The 26,020-nt window shown below is 39.6% G+C and overlaps 1 protein-coding gene and 1 long non-coding RNA gene across 4 annotated transcripts in view; both read right to left on the reverse strand.

Annotated features, from left to right (window-relative positions):
- LOC311081797 (uncharacterized protein) overlaps window positions 1-26,020 on the reverse strand; it is a 118,527-nt gene that overhangs the window by 83,264 nt on the left and 9,243 nt on the right. For 2 of the 3 annotated variants that reach the window (XM_084112475.1, XM_084112473.1), the window contains exon 3: window positions 11,355-13,002. In XM_084112475.1, the coding sequence (XP_083968601.1) occupies window positions 11,996-13,002 (1,007 nt within the window). In that variant the 3' untranslated portion in view covers window positions 11,355-11,995. Of the gene's footprint in view, window positions 1-11,354; window positions 13,003-26,020 lie in introns of those variants that run through there. The other variant, XM_084112474.1, reaches the window with a different exon arrangement.
- LOC311081885 lies at window positions 6,212-7,431 on the reverse strand. Its single transcript, XR_014606041.1, has 2 exons — window positions 7,182-7,431; window positions 6,212-7,086 (listed from the first exon to the last, which is right to left on the reverse strand). It is a non-coding gene; the product is annotated as an uncharacterized lncRNA (long non-coding RNA).

Here is a 26,020-nt window from a genome sequence, read left to right on the forward strand (position 1 = left end):
TGTTCTGTGCCTGATCTGTTTCTGTCTGTGAGAATCCTGAGTGTTTTGTTTCATTTTGAGTTTGTTCAATAAAAGCCTGCTGCATTCAGATCCTGCATCCTCTCTGCTTCAACCTGCATGTGACATATGAACTGAGCAGCAAAGGATCCACTGATTACCTTGACTCAATGGACACTGTGAACAACTTTGCACTGCATTTTAAAGGTAATATTGGTTTTATGAAAATCCACAGAAATGGACTCAGGCCTGTAATAGTGCAAATATACATAATACAGTTTTATGATATTAATCGCTGTCTGTTGTTACATCTGTAGCCAGCTCCTCAGCTGTAACACCCAGTGCCAAAGATCAAGTCAATGTGCTGTTGGGAAAAGTGCAAGATCTGTTCAACCAAAAATGTAGTAAGCTGCTAATCTTGATAACATATTATACCTTCATGAATCCATGGCATTATTATGAAATGAAAAAGTTATTTATCTAATGTGCCCATCAACCATAAGATTATGAAACTGCAAAATGACTGTTTGCAGCCTGTACACTGGCTATCAAGAGGAGGGAAGTGTCACAATTGCCCTACTGTGTAACATTGTGTAACGTGAGCATGCATGTGTGCCCGTGTCTTTCAGAGGAGGCCGGATTTACTGGAAGGCTCCCCTACCAGTCCCTGGTGAATCAGGGCATGACCATAAAAGTTGCTGGACTGCCCAAAAGCCTTACCCTCAAGAAGCCATCCTTTTATGGAAGGAACCAATTGGAAGCCATTTTAAAAGCTGCTGAGGAGATTTCATTTGAAATAAGTGACATTAACAGTCATTATCTCTCCACTTGTGTTTCGGCAGACCATCTCACTCTATGCAAAGTGGGGAAAATAAGTTAACTAAAGAATAATACTGGTCTGTGTACACTACTTAATATACATGAATATTAATTGATGTTTGTACATTTTTAGGAAATGGTCCCCCCCTTCCCTGGATTGTGACAGTTTCAATGAAATGGTCATGCCAGCTTTGCTCATATAGTTCATCGAATCAACGCACAATAACAAGGCATTATACACTAAAGCACAGACACTACAGCAGGTTTTGTCCCTTACCATGTTTGTATAATGATTGTGTTTGTATGTTCAAAATACAAATTGACCTGAAAAGGCATTTGAGGCAGCATGGGCCATCACAAAATTCATCAGAACCCCTAACTGTTCAGATACTCTGTGACTTATGTGGTTTTTCAGAACCCTGCCACCTTTGCCAGTATTTGGCACATTTATGCTGTCATCTAAAAAATAAGGAAACTGTGAAATGCCCTTATCGGCAGTGTTCATTCCGTTCCATTCGTGTACTCCACATTTACAGCACATCATAGTCGTTTTCACAGTTCAGGTAGCGTAAAGGACTTTCGACCAGAATTGTTTTGTGAGAATTATTCTAATTTGGATGAAGACAATCAATGTAGTGCATCTGTGGTTGAATTGGATGAGTCCATTTCTGATGTTGAAGAACATGATGCCTGCAGCGAAAACTGACATCCCTTTTTTTGCGAATGCAAACACTATTGCACGTTTCAAAGTCAGCCACTCAAGAAATAATAGATGGGTTTTATGAGGTTTGTAACCCTTTAGGCACTTCAAGGAAAAAGCACAAGATTTGTGCCGTCTATTGGGTTCTGGCTAATCTACCACTTCGGTATAGATCATCTTAATCATCTATTAATCTTGCACTGTTATGTTACAGCAATGACTTGAAAACCTATGGATATGCTGCTGTTCTAGAACCACTACTTAGAGACCTTTAACATCTTGAAAATCAAGGTTTGTACATCAAAAGACTAGGGGCACATGTTCAGGGAACAGTTGCTTTTGTATCTGCAGATAATCTAGCAGCCCATTCACTAGCTGTTGTGAATTTGGCCCTTTTCTTTCATTTTACTCCCCCCCCCCCATATATATGTACTACATATCCCACAATTCCAAGCAAACTACACTATTAAATCAAGTACACTACATTACCCATACACTCCCTGGTTAAGGTCTATAAGTAGGCCTTACTTCCTTCCTTCGTTTCTTTTGCTTTGGTGAGGTGTGGGTGTTTGAATGGAGACCCAACCATGTCCTTTGAGTTATTTCCTTAAGATCCGTTAAGTAAGTTTGTTTTTGCCAATTGTATTGTTTGAATTTATTTATTTGAATTGTTTGGATTGAGTATATATGTTGTTTATTGATGAATTATATGAGTTTGATTTCCTTTTATTGTATCGTTTGTAGTAACTTAAAACCATCTTGTACATCCAATTCATCCTGTCCATCTGTTAACATCTGTCCATCTGTTAACATCTGTCCATTTACAACGTGTGAATCTGCTCCATGTGAATCCATGAACTACATCTACAACTCCGACGAACTTTGGATATATTTAACATCTGATATCTAACACTAGCAGGTTTCCAAGAATCCTTCTCTGTTGACAAATGTTGTAGGTTTTGTCTTGCGAGTCGAAAGGACTTTCAAACTGTCCCAGTTAGGAGTGGATCATTCAGAACTAAACTTTCCCATGATGGCCATGTTTTGTGTCTCAGTAGAGATGAAACACTAAAAAGTGTTGAGGGTGTTAAGGCCAGCTGTGTTTTGAATAGACTAGAACATTTTCATTCATCAACAGGTTTTCCACCTGATGTTCTACATGATCTTTTTGAAGGAATTGTTCCAGCAGAGCTCTGTTTGTGTCTGTCAGATTTGATTGAAAGAGGCTTTTTCACACTTAATGATTTGAATAGTGTCATCCAAAACTTTCCTAATAAGTTTTCTGATAAGTCTAATCGACCTCAGAAAATACCAATAACGTTCAAAGCTAAACGGACAATTGGAGGAAATGGACATGAAAATTGGACACTATTGAGACTACTTCCTTTCATGATTGGTCATTTGGTACCTGAACATTACAAAACCTGGGGTATCATTTTGGAGTTAAAAGTGACTGTTGAACTTCTGGCTTCACCTACGTTTACTGAAGTATCTGTGTGCTTTTTGGAGTCAAACATTTCTGACCACAGGCTGTTGTTGCTGGAGGTTTTTCCTAACTTTAAGTTGAAACCTAAACACCATTTTGTGGAACATTATCCTAAACCTAATCCATTGTTTCTGACCTTTATTGAACTTCTGGACAATCCGCTTTGAGGGAAAACATAGCTTTTTTTAAAAAGTTGTCTGCGATGTCAACAATTTAAAAAGATTTTACTCACTTTAGCCACAAAGTACCATCTTATGTTTGGCTACTATCTTGATATGTCCACAGCCTTTTCAAGCCAGAACTTGAAGTACAGAGTGTTTCTGTTGTTTCTTGTGATATATTGGACCATGGCCTAAAGCAGGCAATTAACAGGAAATATGATGAAATATTAACATAATATATCTGTTTCCCTGGCAACAACACTTTCTCTGCATGGAACAACATATTCAGAGGGAATGTTCATCTCCGTTGGCAGCACAAGTGGGATTCCTGATTTTGGGAAAATTGTCAAACTGCTCATAGTGGCTAACAAGGCATTGTTCGTTGTTGAACCTTTTTCAGCTGTGTACTTGGAACATCTCGGATCTTTTGAACTGTTTAGACAACTGTCTGCTGATCTCCTTCTGCTACAACCTGAGGAACTAAACCACTATTACCCACTGTATTCCTACACCATCCAAAGACGGCTTCTTCTTACACCAAAAATATTTTTACTTCATTAAAGTTACACTCAGAAATTTTCCAACTTTTGGAATAGTATAATGTTGCTTTTTTTTAAATATGCTAGTAAGGTATTGTTCATTGAACATTTTTCAGCTGTGCACTTGGAGCATCTTGTGTCTTTAGAACTGCCCAGCCAACTCTCCGCTGAACAACTTCTGCTCACTCCAAAATACTTTTTTCTTTATTAAAGGTACACTCACAGGGCTTAAAGTGAAAAAAAAAAAATCCTGAGTCTGAACTTTCTGTGGCTCAACCAGGACTTTTACCAAGCCCGTTTCAGGCATGAAAACGGGTCAGGGGTGAAAAAGGTGAGAAGGATATTACCCCTTTAGGGGGGTCCGGGTGCATGATCCCCCGGGAAGAACATTTTGAAAATTCCATATTTTAAAGCATCAATCTGATGCATTTTGAGATGCATTTATTTTTTTGCCAACCTTGGGAGAGCTGGAGAAACTTAACTTCAGCCATGAGTCAAAAAATATTATGGGCTCCTTACTTAGTATTATGCAAGCCATTTCATGCCAGCCTGTCACTGGGTCTAACATTTACAGTATATGAGGCACAATGTGGTAAGGGCACCACAAATGACTTAATGCAAAACCCCCACAAGAGATGGTGGACATGCTGTAACTCGTCTACTCTCCCATCGTGATTGACAGCCGATACAATGTTATGTAATTCAGATTTGAATACATTTTATTGGCAAAGATAACCTAAAACACACAATACAGTGGTCTCCAGCACAGTGGCGGAGCCAGACATTTTTTAAAGGGGTGGCACTACCCAGAGTGGGGTGGCAACTTGAGGCGGCAGGGGGTGAGGTTGGTTCTTGACCAATTTTAATGAGCCAAGCCAAATTTTTAACTGTCAACTACATTTAAGAACTTAGAAACTCCAAGGCACTCGAAATAAGTAGAAAAAAGTTTAAAAGCCTTTAAAAGCCTAAACATGCCTTCGTCAGGGTGTGTGTAACCAACAGCATCTCAGGTTCATTTTTAACAGCAGTTAATTAATCAAATAGCAAACACCTGGAGCCGGTTGCACCAACAGGGCTTTACTAAGCCTGGTCCTAACTGCTAAGTAGGTCTTAGTTAAGACCAGTCTTTAGAGTTGACCTAACGTCGGTTGAAAAAAGAAAAGAAACACTAAACCTATACCAATATCATAAATATCAATAAAGTATTCAGGTCAAAATGCACAAAACACTATTGTATACATAACTTATTTTTTTATAAATCAAATTACATAAATTGAAATTTAAAAATCAAACAATGTATAAATCATACAATGTACAGCGCAACCCACAAAAAAAAAAAAAAAAAAAAAAAAAAAAAACTATACCAATATCATAAATGGGTCAATGACGTATAAGGATTTTCGACAGGTCAATTTTAAAATACTAAAAAAAATAATACCTGTTGCAATTGTTCAAACATTAAGGATGTTGTGTACACCTAAATTCATTTAAAAAATTTAATTTAAGTGATTTTAGTGTTTTTTCATCTAGATAAATGGTCCGTAGCCTTAAAAAATGTCATGTGGTGCGACCGTGATTTATCTTAAAATTAATTAATTTCCTTAACATGCTTAGTAATTAAAGTGTTTAGAAACCAAGTTTTGCATTTCTTTTGAGTTTTTGTAAATAATGATCTCCTTTTTTGTTCTATAATTTCTGAGTTGCCTTCTTAAATCTAGTTAACAGACTTACTTTTCCTGTAAATCACATAAAACTGATATATATGTTTTAAAAATATAATTTACTAAAGCATACTGTATCAGTGATTCATATTTCAGCCACAGAAATAAGATATTTTATTTTACATTTAATACAGTGATTGCTTTTATTGGTCGCACCACATAAGTGGTCGCTCCAAATGACACGAAGACCTTATATAGTTAAAAATCTATTTAAAGAGATCAATGAACAATACATTTTATACAAAAAAAAAATTGAAACCAGATTTCATACAAATTTCATAGAATTTTCCTGAACATAAACTTTTTTTATTTATTTATAAAAATCACATCACAAACACAAGTGCACCATTTCTTTTAACTTGACTTAGAATTTCTTTCTAACAAATAATGATGTTATAGATATAAATTTCATAAAATTATTGTATACAGGTAACATTTGGGGTCAATAGTTTTAAGTAATTAATACTTTTATTAATCAAGGACACATTCAGTTGATAAAAAGTGACAGTAAAGATATTTAGGCTATAATGTTACGAAAGATTCTATTTCAAATAAATGCTGTTCTTTTGAACTTTCTATTCATCAAATAATCCTGACATACAAAATGTATCACAGTTTCCACAAAAATATGAACATTGATAATAATCAGAAGTGTTTCTTGACCAGCAAATCATTAGTGACCCTGGATCACAAAAACACTCAGTCGCACAGGATTTGTGGCAATAGCCAACAATACATTGTATGGTGTCACGATCCACACACCAAGGAAAGGGAGAGAAACAGGTGGATCCAAATACAACACTTTTATTTGTAGGGCAATCCAATTCGTCGTCATCCATGCAGGGGTCAAAATCCATGTTAGCAGTCCAATAACAAAATAAACAAACAAGGAACAAAACAAACTCAAACCAGGAAACAGACTTCAAGAAGTGTAAGTGACATACCACAATGACTCCGTGACAAGGACTAAAACAGACAGGGTATTTATACACAGAACTAAACAATGTAATGGGAAACAGCTGTGTGCAATGATGAGTGATGAGAACAGACAAAGGATTGTGGGAAATGCAGTTCCAGAATGAATGTGACAGTAAGGGAGAGAGACCTCTAGTGGACACCCGGGGAAACACAAACCAGACACAAACCAGACACTGCAACATATTGCCTGACTGGACAACGGCCTGTGAATGGGATGATTTGCTCATCAATGCAGACCCTTTCTGGCTTTGCAAGGCTGAGACAGCCTTGCCGCACACGATCGAGTATTGGTCTAACTTTCCAAAGAATATCTGCCTTCTTTGTTTCCTCTGTTACAGCCAGGTCATTGACGATCTTGAGGGAGTTTCTTATCCTGAAGAATCTATCCCTAGACATTTTGCTACTTATGACTGGCACTTTAGTTTTTTTGGCCCAAAACATTTTAATTCTGGGATAGCCAAGGCAAGCCATGTGGACTGAAATGCCAAAGAAGATTTTTATTTCTTGTGGTGTAGTGTTCATACACACTCCTCTGCTTTGCAGCTCTTTTTGATTTGTGTATGTTGCCAAATCTTCAAAGACCTTGTTGTCAATATACTGTGAAAAGTATTCAATTGGACTCCAGTCTGCACGTGTTGTAGGGTCATCTTGACACACAGGAAGCCCAGGTAACACAGGTGCAAATCTGATATGAAGGAAAAAAAGAATAATAAATGATAAATAATAACAGTTTAAATACTCAATGCAGCTGAAATTAAAATTGTGGAACTGCAAACATACAGATTACTCCTGGCCCACAGAGGGCGTCGAGTTTCCTGCTCATCCCTGTCTGTATCTGTGTCTGTGTCTGCATCTGTCCCTTCAACTGAGCCTTCTGCATCGCCTTCCTCTTCTTCATCATCGTCTTCTCTCACTGGTTGAAACTCATCCTCATCTCCCTCATCATCTGACAACTCTAAATCTGAATCTCCCTCGACTATTTTGTAAAGAATTCTTTCTGCTTCAGTTCTGTTTCCTATAACAATGTGGAGTCATTATTTACATGAAGATAGTCCTGATGTCCACTATAATTGACATTCATAAAATGGCAAATTTTTAAAAAGATACATAATGTAGTTGCTATCAGAACTAAATATATGATTCCTAACACCTTAATGAACAAGAAAATATATGATTATCATAGTAACAAATCCATAGACAAACAATATTTGACTCACCTCTTATCTTTCCATAAAATGTGCTTGTTCCTATGCCGTCCATTTTGGATTGAAAGATAGAGGGGGTTCCCGGCCTCCCAGCCAATCAAATAACATATAATTGAAAAGGCCAGGATGTCCTCTGTACAGTACAGCAGGAATTAAGAGACTTGCACAAAAGATTCCAAGGAGAGGGATGAAACTCAAATGTCCACTACAGTGGACATAAGTCAATGGGCTGGGTCTCAGGAGGATATAGAGACAACTGTATATAGGCAATGTAGCCTAGGCCTATATTTATTTTTTATTACACTTTTTATTACACATTTACTCTACATTTGGACCTAATTTATTTCCAATTTGTGCAAACACTTAATATATGGGAGGTAAAATACAAGTATAGACCAAAATGTGAAGTTAATATTTTTAAAAATTATCTCGTAAATAAAGGATTAAGTCTCATACATGTTTTGTTAATCAGGCTGTTGGTTAGATTTGGCTGTAGCTGTGGGACTGAGCCCAAATGAAAATTTAGAGCTGTAAAATAATGAACTAGAGCCACAGTCTGTTTTCTGCCACTTTCACCTTGTGTCCAGTGGGTCAACACCGGCTCGCACTAACGTGCACGTTACACCGCGTGTCTTTCCCGTGCACACCTGTCTCACTGCGCGCACAGCTGGAGAAAGGAGGCACGTAGCGGAGCGAGGATTGTCCGACACCGTGCTCGTGCGGTGTACCGGGGATGGACAGATCCGATGCAGCGAATGAATTCATGAGAGTGACAGAGCCTTTTAGTGCTTATTTTAGCGCTGGTGATAAGCGCGGCAACACAGCGACCCCGTTCGCCCGACTTTACTCCACAGAATAAGCATATAAACTCTACACTCACTGTGGATCAGTCGTAGAACTTGCTGCTCTTCGCCTCTTTATCCGATGACTTGTCTGGTCGATCATTAGTGTCCATTTTGCAAAACTTCTTTTGCATAATCCACAACAACAAGCCTGTCTTCCACCTCCCATCGCCGCTTCTTTTAGATGTTTAAAGTTGTAAATAAGCCATTAACACTAGCTACAGCATCTGCGTAGTCATTGTTTTGGTTTCCGAGAGAAGCACGTTAGAGCGAGGCTGCGTGTGAGATGCATTCAGGGACCGTAAGAAGTGCGGGAAAGGCAAGGTTTTTTTCACAAATGCGCGGAAAATCGGGACAAATATATAACAGTCGAGTTCTCCAGCGGGTGGCAATAGTGGTGACAGGTAGGTTGAAGGGGACCGGTGTGTTATTCAAGTCAGATTAAAGTGCCTCCGACTGTAATTTGCAGCCTGATACATAAATTTTGCCTGCGCCGGAGGCCGGACCTGCCCTCAAGCCGGAAATTCGCCCCCCCCGTCGGAATACTTTAAGCCCTGCACTCAGTAATTTTGTGATATATCAGCTCACAGCAGGCACATACTGTGCAGTAATTAGTGAACGAGAAATGCAAACGGGTCACAGCTCAACAATTATTTGCACTCTTCCAAATATATTTTAAGGGTCGCACAGATTAGATTTCTGGAGCATATACAACCAAAATGGTTGCAATTTCGAGTCTTGTATGACCAGCTGCGTATTGCTACTTGAATTTTGATAATCCCTTCTAATGGGACATTCGGAAGACTAACAGATTTACCAAAGGAGAGAGAGACACTGAAAATCATCCAGAAGACACCACCAAAAAAACAGTTAAATGACCGCAGTAACCATGACACCGCCAGCACATCTGCATCATCATTGGTGTCGGGTACACCCAGTCAATCAAAGGGCTGGCCTGAGCCCCTCATCATTCCAAGTTTTTCATATGATGCGGAACTGAAGCTCTGGCGATCAAATGATGCACACACAAAAGATGGTTCCTTTTTAGATGTTACAAAGGAACTTAAAACTTAAATCCTAAACAAACTTGCAGACGTTATGTTCAACTTTAATCCATACCCATTACAGGAACAAATTGAAAGCCAAAGCCTTGGTTGAAAAACATCCGTGCTTAAAAGAGCCAGGGTCTTCGTCAGGCTGGTACTGCTGGAAGTTCAGTTTGAGTTTTAAAATGGGAAACTTCAGGCAGAAGTTGCGTGTAGCAGGATGTCCAGCACTGTCAGTCTCCACAGATGGCACAGGTAAAAGACGCCTTAAGAAACCGAGGCGGTCTAAAACCATTTTTTTGCCTGATATGCCAGAAGGCGAAACCACCAGCTCCCTCGAAGAAGAAAGGAGAGCTCTGCTGATAGAAGTTACAAACCCTAATAATAAATTAATTGATGCTGCCATGGCAAGCACATGTGCTCTAAGGAGAAAAGAGATCACTGATAAAAACCACTAGTGAGTGATGTTCAATCCAGATGGCCAGCGTTATTCATGGAAAGACAGGTATTTTTTGGCATTTTCAAACACTAAACGCTTTCGATATTAAGAATGCAATTGTTCATGCTGCATTAAATATTTTTAATGCGTTAAACTGAAAGAAATTTGATGTATGCGTTCATCTAAACAGCACTCATATTTATATCTATCATTAATCACTGGACGTGATATGGTTGGTTTTGAATGAGAAACGGAGTATGTAACTCCTTTTGCATCATCTTTTTGGTCTGTCTCACCCAAATCCTTTAATATTGCTTAAGAAGACTAGCCTAGAAATCTAGACGCACCCTAGCGGCAGCAAAATGTATTTTGCAGCCAGGGTAGTCTAGCAACTCTCCATAGACCTTCTAGCTGCAAAAACCTAAATTGGGTCAGGCCAATCACATCGTGTATAGAGTAGGCGGGGCGGGCTTAACATAATGACAACAGAGTTGCGACGGTTTGTTGAAAACAAAGAATGGCGGCTGCTGGAGAACAGTCTTTCGAAACGGCTTTGGCCGCGACTCTGGAGGACTTGGAGTTAAGTTTTTCTTTGAGAAAAGAGCAAAGAACGGCACTTAAGTCATTCTTAAAAAAAGGAAGATGTGTTCGTAGTTTTGCCAGCCAGATATGGCAAAAGTTGAATCTATCAACTAACGTTAGCTCCGCTGTTGGGAAAACGCTCTGGTTGGTTGAAGCGCTGTCCTATTGCGTGCAGAGGGATTTTGAAAGACAGCCGTTTATCCCGCCCCTCGGATTGAGCCGTGTCTATGGTGAGTTGCCAGACCTAACATCTTGATGTAGGTCTGGCTTGCCAGGCTATAAGACTACTATAAACTACTATAATCATAAAATAATCAGTAATGAATAATAGAATATTCATTTGAGTCACATGGTCTTTTTTATGTTATGCTTTTAGATTGTTGCTAAATTTAGCCGTCTCTTGTCTGCTGGGGCTTAGATTAACTTCTCCCCAGGTTTTTGGAGCTTTACAAAAACATGGACCATGACAGTGTACAGCTTCATAAAATCATCCAATGGCTTGATGCTGATGTAAGTATTTCTTGTAAACCAATAAGGGTTTTGTGAAATGTTTTGTTAGAACCCACATAATACAACATATGAATATATTTCTTGTGTGTAAGTACTTCTGTGTTGTGTGCATACTGACATTTCAGGATCAATTCAAATCAAGTTCAAAACATGCTTGTTTGTATACTCGTCATCACGTTGGAAAGGTCGTGTAAGTACCGCCCCATTGTTTACTAGCGTGGAGGAGGAGGATTGTTCAAATTTTATTGTATGTTGAATTACATATTTATGTCTTTGTGTCAGTTTATTGTTTAAAATGGTCCTTTTGTGTGAGTATCCTGGATGTTTAATGAATGTTTAATGATGTCACCTGTGACCGTTCCAACATGATGAAACTACTAGGCAGTGCTAGATGACAATGGTGCTCACACAAAATATTGACACTTCGGACACAGTTTTGACATATTCACAGGGTGTACTCATTTTTGTTGCCAGCTATTTTGACAATAATGGCTGTATGTTGAGTTATTTTCAAAGGACAGTAAATATATCCTGCTATAAAAGCAGCACAATGACTACTCTAAAATATATCCAAGTTTAATTTCTATAGTATTGACCCTTGAGAAGATAATATATTAAAATGTTTGCCGAAATGTGAGGGGTGTACTCACTTTCGTGAGATACTGTATATAGGTTGTGGAGTGGCGAAGGTTTAAAAGTATAACCTTGGTTGTGGCGTTGTCCCTTTCCTCATCAGATCAGAAACTCAGAACAACAGTGTGTCCACCTGGGGATACTCTTATCCCTCTTAACACATTTGCATTGTCCCAAGTACACAGTTAAAACAAACAGTGTTTTTAGGACTTTAGATATGCATTAATTTATTTCCAGATATCTTTAAAAATCCTTAGAGCAGTGTCCTGAACCTGTACAATCCAACAGTCCAAACCTTTTTAACCTCTTGTCACACTCTACAACTCTACAATGTCTATCATGAATGGGTTTGCAAATGACTTTTCAGGTCTCTTCGGTATGTAAAACGCACGTCACACTGAAGACACGCAAAAGGCTTTTCTCCAGTGTGAAGTCTCATGTGAGCTTTAAGATTTCCTTTTTGTGAGAAGCTCTTCCCACAGACTTTGCAGGTGTAAGGCGTCCCATCAATGTGACTTTTTGTGTGAAGGCGGAGGCTGGTTTTATGACTGAAACCCTTTCCACATTGATGACATTTAAAAGAGTTCTCTCCTGAGTGAGTCATTATGTGGAATGTAAGGCTTACCTTACGTGTGAAACTCTTTCCACACTGAGCACATATGAACGGCTTCTCTCCAGTGTGACTGTTCATGTGATACCTAAGGTTTAGCACTGTTGTGAAGCTCTTTTCACACTTATCACATTTGAATGGCTTTTCTCCAGTGTGAATTCTCATGTGGGATTTAAGGGTGTTTTTATGTGTAAAACTCTGTCCACACTGAGTGCATGTGTAAGGTTTTTCTCCAGTGTGAATTCTCATGTGGACTTTAAGGTTTCCTTTTTGATTGAAACTGCTTCCACACTGTTGGCAGGTGAAAGGGTTCTCTACTTTGTGAATATTCATGTGGACTACAAGGTTTTGTTTTTTAGTGAAACCTTTTCCACACTGTTTACAGGTGTAAGGGATCTCTCCAGTGTGGAGCCTTATGTGGGTATTAAGGTTTGATTTTTGGCTGAAATTTTTTCCACACTGTTGGCAGGTGAAAGGCTTTTCTCCAGTGTGAATCCTCATGTGGACTTCAAGGTTTTGTTTTATACTGAAACTCTTTCCACACTGTTCACAGCTGAACTGGCTGTTAGATGTGGTCTTCTGGGCTCTTTTTTTTTGTGAAGAAGTCTTTTTATTCTTTGTGGATTTTTTTCCAGTTCTGCGATCATGATGTTTCTCATGCTGATTTTTCTTGTTCCAACTTTTGTCTTCCATTTCATTCAGTTCTTGACTCTCCTCTTTCACTGGCATAAGGTCTAAGGTAACAAAAAAACAAGTTTACACCAGTTTAGTTACACAAAGCAGCAGACATCAAAACCAACATAAGACACGAAAACGTACAGAAAAAGGCAACTGAAAGAGGTGATTCCTGTCTCAATATTGTCAACTCTTCGCACTTAACTTTCACACTTTCAAGTTGTCTGTTATCAAACCCTTTATCAAACATTGCTTGACCATGGGAGAACTGGTTTGTTTTCAGGTTCAAAGGCACCACTTCATAAAAATCCCGGACCATCTTTCCTGCACCGGATTATTTTTATTTAAGGATTTTAATACAATACAAGTTTTTCTTAATTTACTAAAAAAAATCTTAATTTGCAAAAATTAAACACTTTAACTTGTTCAAACCTTGAATTATAAAGCACAGTCACAAACTTACCATTCATGTACAAATTTTTTAGAAATGGTGTACCTTAATCAGGATTTAAGCCCCATCACAGCAAAGAAACTATGCTTATTAAGATTACATCTTCTAGTGCTATTAGATATTTCGGCAACATAAACCACAACATTCTCTTGAATTGTTTTTAGAATGGTATTGGCATTATGGAGCAAGAGCTAGCATGGTTTGTCCTGTCTATCTGATTGCTACAACTTTGCTTATGAAGAGATGGGGTGGTGGTGATAGATGTTACTATGCAACCTTATTGCAGTATTACTAGTATAAGGTATGTACATTGAATAAAGAGCTACTGAACCTTTTTTTTGTCTTTCTCTGGCACATGGTTTCTTGACTGGCAAGTGAAACCTGTATTTAATTTTTACTGAATTTATAAACGCATCTCTACATGATGTGAGGGTCTTTATCTCATGAAGCCGCCTCATAATTGTGTAACGTGATCCGTACGGACCAGCTGCCCCATGGTTCGGCACGCATGTGATTTGCTGATTAACTGCTAAATTTAACCATCATAGAGTGCAAGTTTATACTTTGGATGTGTTTTGTCTTGCCAATTTACACATTCAAACTATCTTAAATGCAGAAGAAGAGGCAAAAATCGGGACTCGCACGTTATCTGTGTTATCTGCAACCATCTTGCAGCACATCTTAGTCTTAAATTCTAATTACAACATTGTATATATGACACTATCAAAGGATGCTCATAAGTTTCTTTATACTCCCTGCTTGGGAATTTCTGTCCAATGAATGGATGATCATAGCCCACGTGTGGTTTTGTTTACAAATTTTGGTTCACTTGCAAAAAAGGCAGTGTGAAAGCGAACCACACCAAACAAAAGCAAAAAAAATAAATAATCAACATTGTTTTTGGTCTGAAACAAAGCAAGTGAACTAGCGGACTTCCCTGGTGTGAATATACCCTTATATTAAATTCTGTCAAGATAGAGGTATTAATTATTGGATTCAAGGCCGTCCATAAGGGGGGATAAAGGGGAACGTTTTCTGGGGCCCAGCCGCTAGGGGGGGGCCATGCAGTCCAGCAATAATTATGTTCATCCTAAATATAAGCAAAGGTTACCATATTTTATTTTGAACCAAAATAGCACCATTAATTGTTGAAAGTGAGAAAAAAAGCATTTTATTTAATGTTGCTTGAGTAAAATGTAGCCTGTGTCATAATGAAACACCCCTCTCCTGAAAATGGTCTGAGTAGCCAACGCAATGTCAAAACGCCAGTGCTTCGCGCCAGTTCGCGGTCAGCAGCGCAAGTGACCTTAAATTACTAGCTTAATGTTGGAGCTCAACAGGATTTATGACTTGAAGCTTGAGAGCATTTATGGTGATGTTTGCATTGCACTAAGGATATTTTACACTAACTGTGTAACTGTGGCAGGAGGAGAGAGATCCTTCAGTAAACTTAAATTAGCCTAATAGAGAATTACCTGCGCTCCACAATGAGCCAAGAGAGACTCAATAACCTGACAATATTGCCACCACACCTGCAAACTTGTCGCTTTTCGGCGACAATCGCCGTTTTCTTGGTCAATTGGGTAATTTACGTGAATCGCGTAGAACCGGAGAGTTTTTTCCTGGGGGGAGGAGGGGCATTTCTCCTGCAGACCAAAATTTCGTTATTTCAAATGTAGGCGCGTTGCACATGGCAAGCGCGCTCATATTCCGCCGGCGCGACCACAACATTGTCCAACATCAAATGGCAAACGTAATGTAAGCGGAACGAAACTGCTCGTTATTGTGTGGTTGACAGACCGTTTATCAGTTTGAACCAAAGCAGCGCGAGCCGATCGTGATCAAGCGACACTGTTACTACACAGCGCTAAGACTAAGAGATCCAGTAAAGAAAGCATTTGAATTCCACAGAAGTAATAACATCGCTGCGAGATCTAGTGAGAAACATTCACATTCTCCGTTATTAACGGATCAAACAGCGCTGATGTGGAAACCAGGAAGAAACATTGTGGCATGAATCACAGATCAGCAACATTCACCATGGATTTACTGTAGTAACAACCATGGAGGTTTGGCAGGAATAGTAGGCTATAATGCTTTCAAGTAACATTACGTCGGTTTTATTTTGACATTATGAATACAATTGCTGCCCTCAAATGTTAATCTGAACTAAAATAAACCTTTGTTTATAACTACTACAATATTACATTTCATTTTTTCCAAGGAGCTGTTTGTTTTATATGCTCCTAAGAAGAGTCAATTATAGCTCCAGAATTGCTCAAAGTAAAAAAAAAATCATACTTTATGATGTTAGTTTTAATAAATAAAAAAAAAGGAAAAAAAATTAAATCAAGGAAATTTCTCTGGCATTTCTTTCTTTTTGCTGTATCAAAAACATACCGAACCGCGCGCGACACAAGTGTATCGTATCGAACCGAACCGTGAATCTGTTTACACAACAGCTGATGCGAGAGTAAGTGTAACAAAGCAATTTGCAATTTGGCAACAGTGTTAATCTCTTGTTGCATGGGATGCGCCGCATACCTGGTAAACTTTCTAACAACATAGGGCAATCTGGCGAGCGTGTTGTTTTAGGCTAATACACCAACAGCACATTTCTGTTAAATAAAGCGCTCAGAAATGTGTCATTTGCATATTAAAATCTCAACCTTTGTGTGTGTGTGTACCTATGTAGCCCCCATCACTGAGTAAGTCTCTCTCAGTTAAATGTATGTGTTAATGTAGGAGAGAGAGAGAGAGCACACGCATGATATGAGTAGATAGCGGATTTGGGGAGGGCCCATCACTGGACCTTTTCAGGGGCCCAGTCATTTCTGTGGGCGGGCCTGATTGGATTAGAAAAACCCACACAAGATCTCACTGTATGTGTGGTTTTCAACAGGTAAAAACATGGGTGTTGCGTTGACAGCAATCTTTCCTTTTATATTACATTTCTACAACAGTTTTCTTCAATCTTAGAAATGTTGCATTGGTCAATAAATAAGCTCTAGTTGGTTCAAAATGCAGCGGCTAGAGTGTTTATTAGACGCAAGAATCCAATGAATACTAATTAAGGTCCATATAAATTTAAGTATTCTGCTAAATACACACCAAGCTTTGAATGCTCAAAACTTATGCAATCTTCTACTGTTACAGACATGTGCCGGTATAGGATGGGACTGGATTTTGTGCTCTGGGAATTAATAGGATCATTAGAACATCGATGTAATTTGAACAGATCAGCAAATGTCATATGTATTTTTTTTTTTTTAAATGTTTTTGCAGCATTGGCCATTGTAACTAATCACATTTCTTTTGAGCTCATCAACGCAGTGGCCAATCAGATACGTTTAGTCACTGGTGAAGGCACCAGAGTTTTGTTTGGTGCATGCTTACTGACTGGGCACAAAAATAAGGAAGAAAATCAGTACAAACACAAAAGGGTTTGAACCCCTAGTTAAGTCACATATTTTAGGAACAGTCTTGGCTGTGCTTGCTCTAATTTAGCAACAGCCACAAAGAAAATCCAAACAAATCCACAACAGTACCGTTCCATTACCAAGAAACACAGTGGTGGTCAAGCTTAACATAAGCTGCTAGCAACACTGTATCCAGTGTCATCCGGATATTTTAAAATAAGAACAGGTAAGTAAACCTACCTTCTAAAACATGTTACTGTAAAGCAGCACTACAGAAACATTTAATTGCATACTGAAATAAATCTTCCACACTAACCATTCACATAATTTTTTTGCAGAATTGATTGACAACCCTTCAATGGAGAAAGACAGTTGTTCACAGCAGAGCAGTACCAACATATGATGAATATAGTCATAGCAAACAGCATTTGTTTACGCCAACTGCAACAATTCATCACAGACAACAACATTCAGTAACATAAATAGGGTTTATCGAACACTTAGCCATCTGAAACGCCATCAGATTCGTATGAAGCAGCTCTACAGAGTACCATTTGAATGGAATTCTGAAAGAGTGAAACAACTTTGCTGTGAATACATACAAGTTATACTGTCCTATCACTGGTACTGTATTTCAGTGTATTGTGCAACATATTGACTGCTCTGTGTTTTCATATTGTCTTACAACAATGTTTTGTATTGAAGCATCATGATTTCATCTATATTAGGCTAGTGACAATGCCCCCGAATTTTTGAGATACCCCTACCGGAGGTAGAACTAAACCCAACAATGTTTTTCCTCTGAAAAAGGAAGCTGTCAGTGACATAAACTAGGTATCATTCGAAAGGGATTGTTCTCACCTTTCCAAAGAGTCTACTCCCATGTCTGTGGTATGTAAGGTTTATGAGATATTGACACTCCAAATTTTAACCGGAAGTGTACTTATAGCTCCGCCCAGGAAGCTGTCAGCGACATAAACTAGGTTCCATTCGAAAGGGTTTGTTCTCACCTTTCCAATGAGTCTACTCTGATGTCTCTTATGTAGGAGTCATGAGATATTGACAATCCAAATTTTAACCGGAAGTGGCCATATCTCCTAACTAGAAGGTCGTATTGAAGCATGGGAGGGGTTAATAGTAAGGTCCAGATGAGGCCTTTAAGATGACACCAGACCCATGTCGTTCTGAGCTTAGGGGGCGGGATCATGGCATAGGGTTTCTTCATACTAACTATTTAGGAAAATGGCTGTTATACATCAAAAACAATCAAATTTTTGGCAAATTCTGCTTGAGTCACATGACTAATGTTACCTCAGTCCTAGATAAGTAGTTAAATTCTGAATTGGTATTTTTTCTGATTTTTAAAGGGCCTTTTTTGACTAAAAGTTGTAATTATTGTGTAATTACTATGCAAAACAATCGAATTTTCGGCTAATTCTGCTTGAGTCACATGACTACTGTTACCTCAGTCCTAGATCAGTAGTTAAAATCTGAATTAGTATGTTCTATGATTTTTAAAGAGCTTTTTTGATTAAAAGTTGTAATTATTCAGTAATTATACATTAACAACTTATTTTTACCTTAAATTTATTATTATATGTGTAGTTATGATTTTTTGAACTGAGTTTGAAGAGTGTGGGAATGGCAGTTGTTTACAAACATCATCTAGTTCAGGAGGGTCACAGACTGCAGCTGTTTGTTGGTGTGTGGAGGCTGAATAGAGAGGTTGGGTGGATTTATTCAGTGTAAATTTGACAAATCAGAGTGAATTAGAGACATGTCAGTGCTTTTTGACACTGGAAAAGTGAACGCAGACAATATTTTGTCTGCTGTGTCACGTTTTCCTGGAATGGAGGAGTTTTTACATGATGAGGATGTAAAAATCCCCATTCACTGCACCAGTGCTGACTGTGAGAGTCTGTACTTCAGCTATGATATTGATGGGGTGGTATTGTTCAGCTCAAGGAGTTGTGTGGGGTGGTTGGACGTGTTAATTATGTGTCCCTTCCTGAATTTCATGCACACATGATGAACGAGCACCCTAACGCAGAAACATGTACGTGCACTGCACAACTGCAGTGGTTGGACGCTGGACCATGTGTAAGGGGGATATTTCTTGAACATTTCAGTTGTGCCAAACAAAAATGGTACAATAGAGAATATGTTCATGGACAAATATACTGCCAAGTGTAAAACTGCTGAGATTTTAAATGCAGTTGTAGGGGAGTTTAAGTCTGCGCTGCGTGCAATGGCACCACAAAACATGGATCGCCCATCAGTGCTGAAGGCCAATTTTCACGACCTGTCCCACTTTAATGTCCTTGATGGTGACCAAGGTTTTGTGTTTATGCTCTTGCAAAAGAGCATCAGTAAGGTCACTGAAGGGCTGCACATCGATGTGATGTTAACACTGAGCATGTTTGGCCAGAAAAATTATGATATCCTTGATTTGAGTGGATTTGTGAATACTGAGTACATTGCGTCTGTCTTTGCACACAGCATGCACTGTCCACGCTAAAGACCATAGGATCCACTTAATGTGGTCAAGGTATGGTGTGCAGGAGGTGGTGGGGAACAGAGGGAGTCTGTTTTCAGCTCTGTCTATGAATGAGACTGCTAACTTCTCCTCCAATCTTGACCACAGGGATATTGACATATCCAGGGCACTTCGGGGGGTGTTTAGGGAGACTGACCTTGGTTACACACTTACGTTTGTACAATTGTACGCTAATACACCCCACAACAGACTACCAAAGGTTAGTGTGCATCCAGTTAGTGGGTGCTTGGTGACCTGTGGAGCGTGTCCCCCAAGGCACCTGAGAAGTATGTGGTCTAGGGCAGACACATATCTGACGAACATGTCAGATATGTGTCTGAAGTTTGGGCCTACAGTGAGGGCTCGAATTGAGCAGGTTGCTCTTTTTGAGGGAAAGATTCAGCATGCCATGGACAGTGAGTCAAGCACGTGGTGGATAAGCTGAGGTCACTTTTTGAAAATAATACGGGAAAAGGAGGCTATGACCAGACATGGGCGGCATTTCAGTGCGAGCTTGGTCTGGAAGAGCTGTTCTTCGGCCACCCATTCTCCCCATGGGATTATCAGTATAGCGTCAGTCTGGGCACCAGCTCCAACCAGAGCAAAAGCCTAACATGTCTCCGTGGATTTGCTGGTTTTGCCCCTACCAGCAGTGCAAGTGCTGGACTTGCTCCACCTCCGCTACGTCACTGGACGTCTAACGAGACGCAGCAGGGCAGAATCGAATGTCTGTTCAGATTCTCTGAAGCTGTCAGTGCTGGCATGGGTGTGGTTGGGGCAGAGCTGCTGATGCTTCTGCTGTGCGATCTATTCGACCGCAATGATCGAATCCCCATCACGTCCCTGCAGAAAAGCAGCTGCCCGGGCACACTGAAGGGCTTCATGTCCATCCAGGGTCTTTGTGAGACCCTGGAAGGCGAGGCGTCTTTTGTGTATCCCCATACGTTCTGCAGGGTAAAGGATATGGTGGCCCAAGCAGGCCATGATGTGAAGTCCTGCTTAATGTGTGGATTACGTGGACACAAGCTCCGGTTCTTCCCAGCCTTGAAGTTCTACTGTTTAAACAACAACAAGAAGGTGAACTGGAACTTCAAGGATTTCTGGGAGATCCACGACATTAGTGAACAACCGTCTGGATGCGCGAGCAGTGAGCCTGGTCAGAGACGTGTGTTTGGAGATGGAGAAGAGGGGTCTTAGCTTCATCAGAAACACACAGAAATATATGGAGCATGGCATGCCGTGGGTCGAGGTGGTGCTGCTTAGGCTTCCGAAAGCTCTGAAGGACCAGGAGCTCGTTAGGGTGATGACTTTCATCAGCTCTATTGGCCTCATTCAGAACGGGGACTTCATCAGTTTTGATAAACTGAGAACCCTGCTTGAGGACCTTCCTGTGACCCAGGCACGGCTGAGGACGTTGCAGGTCCTGTCCCATTTTTTGTTGCCACGCGTGTATGGTATGAAGCTGTGGGCCTTACATGAGAGTATACCATACAAGCTGCGGATCACAGCTGCTTGTGAGCAACAAAAGGTTTGTGTGGCAGAGAAAAGCATCTCAGAGCCTGTGGAAGAGGAGTGTGCTGAGGTTGATAGTTGCACTGAGGTGCAGAATGTCAGAAAGCTGGTTCCACGCTGTCTCCCTGCTCCCTCCGCTGGACTAGCATGGAACTGGCATTAGTCAATCTCAATGCTGAAGTGCCTCATAAAGAGGCATACGTACAATACATGGCTGAGTGCCAGTGTTCCTGTGCGCACCTTTAACGCGTTCTGCAGGAAACGCAACGCTATGATTAAAGAAATGGTTTAGGGGTGGGTTCTTTCTATAGGTTTAGTGTTAGTTAGGGTTAGTAATTATAATAGGATTAGTGTATAGTATTTGTTAGTAATTAGTATTAATTTGTAGTTGTTAGGGTTAGAGGTTGGTGTTGGTGGTGGGTTAGGCTGTTTTTTTTTTATAAAGTCAGTGTTGTGTGTTGTATTTTTTTATATAAGTTAGTATTAGGTGCATTATGTGTTGTATTTTTGTAAAACACAAAAAACAAAACAACAACAACAAAAATAAAAACAGTAACCCAGCCTGTGACATTACACAAAGCAGTGTAATGTCAGTGCCGGTCCCAAGCCCAGATAAATGGGGAGGGCTGTTATACACTTAGGGTAGGGTTTGGGGAATAGGGTTAGAGTGTTACACCTGGCCAAACCTCTTCTCTGGAACCCAGTTGGTAGAGGATGGAGGCTCAGAGAAGATGGGTGCATTGAACCAGATGTTCCAGAAGGCACCAGCACCTAAAGAAGTTAGAGACATCACCCACCTCTACTGTAAAGATGGAAACTGCAACGATGCCACCGATTGCCAGTGTCTTTCAGCAGGCTTGACCTGCACAGAGTTTTGCTCCTGCCCTTTCCCAGACTGTCCAAATATGACCCACTTTGTCACTGATGACCAGTGTTGCCACAGTTACTTTGAAAAAGTAACTTAGTTACTTTACAGATTACTTTATTTAAAAAGTAACTTAGTTACTTTACAGATTACTTGATTTTAAAAGTAACTAAGTTACTTTATTAGTTACATTCAGCAGCTGCCGACAACATAAAAATGACAACCGGTTTTGCCAACACACTTTATTGGAAGTGTGTTTTTAACAGTAACATCAACAATCTATCTCCTGACAATTAAAGTTGAACTTAAAAACTATTTCCTGAAAAAATGCATGTTTTTACAAAAAATAAAGGCAGTCTTTCTTGACTTAACATAAATACTTGTTTTAATAAAAAATAAAAGTCTTTCTTGACTTCACTTAACATAAATACTTGTTTTAATAAAAAATAAAATAGTCTTTCTTGACTTCACTTAACATAAATAGTTGTTTTTAATATAAAATAAAGAAAAAGACTATAAAATTTCTTGACCATCTTTTTAACATGTTTTATCAATATTGAACCTGTTATTCACAGCATTAGAGCAGCAAGGAGTGGTTTTACAAAACAAAACAAGTGTATAACACCACATGTAAGCTTATATCATGTTTTTTTTTACTTTTGTTACTTTGGCCTAATCTTATGGTGTAATCCCATGTTATGAGTGAAACAGTGGAGTGGGGCGAGTAAACCAGTGGTTGTACCTCATTAACCCATTTGCGCCGGATGCTGCACGACGCAACATTCTATCTCCCGCCGGTTGCTGCGTAGCGCAACATTGAGTCTCCCGCTGGTTGCTGCCTAGCGCAGCATTCTTTTTGCGTCATCGTTTTCATGACAAGTGCGGCAAGTGCGGCATTTAACTCACTGTCATTGGTTCAAATACACATGAGGTGGGTCTTGTTCATTTGTTTAAGACCACGTAACCACCAAAATGTACTGTGGTTGGCTGAAAATCACGTCAATCAATCATACATACACGTGCGGTTTTGTATATATACAAAACCGCACGTGTATGTATGATTGATTGACGACATATGTTTTTAGTGACAAGGCGACAATTAGCGAGTAGCTAGTAGCAATGGAAATGGATGATTTTAACAGCGATGGCAGTGATATTGAAGTAGATTGTGAGGTACTTGACCATGAGAGGGAGGACGAGGATGATTTTGTGCCGGATCCTCTAGACAGGGCACAGGAGTGGGATCTGTGGGACTCCGACGAGGAGGATGATGACTTTCGGGGATTCCAGGTTGACTGGAGAACTGATAATTACGAGCCTCGGGCTAAGAAACGATTCACTCGTAGATCCGGGGTGAAGCAACCGATCCCCGTAGATGCTAGCCCCCTGGATGTCTTCTCGATGATATTCACGGATGAGTTATGGGACACGTTGGTGACCGAAACTAATCGCTATGCGGAACAGGCGCGAGGACAGACCCCCACGAACTCAAAGTGGACACCAGTCTCAAAAACTGAGATGAAAACTTTTCTCGGGCTGTGTCTCGCTTTTGGTATCCTAAAGCTGCCATCACGCCGAGACTACTGGAGGCAGAATAAATGGTTATATCAAACCAACGTTCCCAAGGCGATGTCAAGGGACCGTTTTGACATGATCTGGAGGTAATTATTATGTTTATTTGTTTTCTTGTGCTCTCTTCCGAGTTTCGTTCTCTTAGAAAATAATAGTAATGACAGTGGTGCTATAGCACTATTACTAATATAATGGTGATGATGGTTGATAATGATAATAATAAATACAATTATGCTAATTATAAATACAATACTGGCATAAATAATGCATAGCATAATAAATAGTAATACATTGTGGATAAATAACATAATGAATAAATAACATCATAAATAGTAATACAATTATGGCACAATGAATAAATAACAATAAATATAAATACTATAAATAACAATACATGTAAATAAATAAATAAATACAATGATGCTAATTATAAATACAATACTGGCATAAATAATGCATAGCATAATAAATAGTAATACATTATGACATAATGAATAAATAACATCATAAATAGTAATACAATTATGGCACAATGAATAAATAACAATAAATATAAATACTATAAATAACAATACATGTAAATAAATAAATAAATACAATGATGCTAATTATAAATACAATACTGGCATAAATAATGCATAGCATAATAAATAGTAATACATTATGACATAATGAATAAATAACATCATAAATAGTAATACAATTATGGCACAATGAATAAATAACAATAAATATAAATACTATAAATAACATAATACATGTAAATAAATACAATGATGGAAATACATGTTAGGCTTAAATTCTTTATCATATGTATTTTCAGATATCTCCACCTGCAAGATAACTTGGACTCTGCCTTGGACAAATCTGACAAGCTTTGGAAGATCCGGCGGTTCATGGACCTCCTCCTGGTTAGATTCAACGCGCTGTATGAGGTCAATGGCTTTGTATGCGTGGATGAGTCGATGGTGAAATACAAGGGACGCCTGGCCTTCCGGCAGTACCTCCCTATGAAGCCCGTGAAGTGGGGAATCAAGGTGTGGGTGATGGCGGAGAGCAAAACCGGCTATGTCAGCAATTTCCAGGTGTACACGGGGGCCATTGCGGGTAAGACTGAGACAGGCCTGGCTTACCGGGTAGTGTCAGACCTGGCTAAACCTTATTTTGGGTCCAACTTGTGCTTGTATATGGACAACTTTTACACTAGTGTGCAGTTGTTGTTGGATCTGAAGGTTAGGGGGGTGCAAGCGTGTGGCACGGTGCGTGCTGGGAGGAAGGACCTCCCCAAAAATAGGGAGCTAACCAAGAAGGCTGACCTGAGCAAACACCAATTTAATGTGGCGCATCGGGATGACCTGACCTTCTGCGTCTGGCAGGACACCAAGACTGTGATGGTCCTGTCCAATTATCATGACCCGACTGCTCATGGGTCAGTGAGGAGAAAAACCAATGGTCAGCGGCAGACAGAGGTTCGGGTGCCAGAGTGCCTTGCTGACTATCAGCAGCACATGAAGGGGGTTGATCTTCTGGACCAGATGGTGGGTTACTACCAGATCCATCATCGGTCTACTAAGTGGTGGAGGAGGCTCTTCTTCTACTTTGTCACTGTGGCGGGCTACAACGCCTTTGTCGCTGCCAGGTCTGCTGGAGGACCCGAGTGGACGTACAGGAGGGGTGGCTACAAGGACTGGCTACAGGATCTAACCCAGGAGCTGATCGTCCCAGTGACAGCGAGAAGTGCTCCCTGTGTGCCCACCAGCCCAACAGGAGCTTCGGCTGAACATGATCTGGTGCAGATAAATAACAAGAGGAAGACCTGCAGGGAGTGTTGTTTGAAGCACAGCGGCACCAACGTACGTCCAGGGTCAACTTTGATGGGGTGCAAGCAGTGCAACATTCCTCTGCACCGCGAATGCTTCATGCACCACGTTGTTCGGCATAAATGACTCTGTGTGTGTGTGTGTGTGTCTGTGTGTCTGTCTGTCTGTCTTATCTGTCTGTGTGTTCTGTATGTGTATGTGTGTTAGTTAGTTAGTCACTCAGTGTGTCTGTCTGTCTTGTCTGTCTGCGTGTGTGTGTGTGTGTATGTGTGTTAGTTAGTTAGTCACTCAGTGTGTGTGTGTGTGTGTGTGTGTGTGTGTTAGTTAGTTACTCAGTGTGCCTGTCTGTCTTGTCTGTCTGTGTGTATGTGTGTTAGTTAGTTAAGCAGTTTATTTTCAGTTATTTATGTTATGTTATATTTATTGTCAGTTATTTATGTTATGTTATATTTATTGTCAGTTATTTACTTAGTCAGTCAGTGTGTCTGTCTGAGACTGTTCCCTGTTCCATCTCAGGACTTTCCCCACCCCTCCCTCATAACAAGGTGCCTTGTTCAATGTTCGCATGTTTAAAATTTGTATTTGTTGTATTTTATATAATTTATGTATAATGATTTTGATGAATTATAATGATTATAATGATTTTAAGAATGTTTTGAAAAAAATTGTTGGTATGATATTGCTAAAGGAGCATGGTGGAATAAAACGTGATTCTTACCTTTACAATGCTTTTTATTTCATGTTTCTAGGTGCTACAGAGGCTTAGATATTAAGGTTTTGGCAGACGTTGACAATTCTTAGAATTTTTTCAGAAAACCCTCAGGAAATAAGGTTATTTATTCTAGAATGCCATAGGATTCTATAGGCGTTTTTAGCAGGCGTTTTAGGAGTAAATGGGTTAA

This window comes from Abramis brama, assembly GCF_963993115.1.
Source record: "Abramis brama genome assembly, chromosome: 4".
NCBI lineage: Eukaryota > Metazoa > Chordata > Actinopteri > Cypriniformes > Leuciscidae > Abramis > Abramis brama.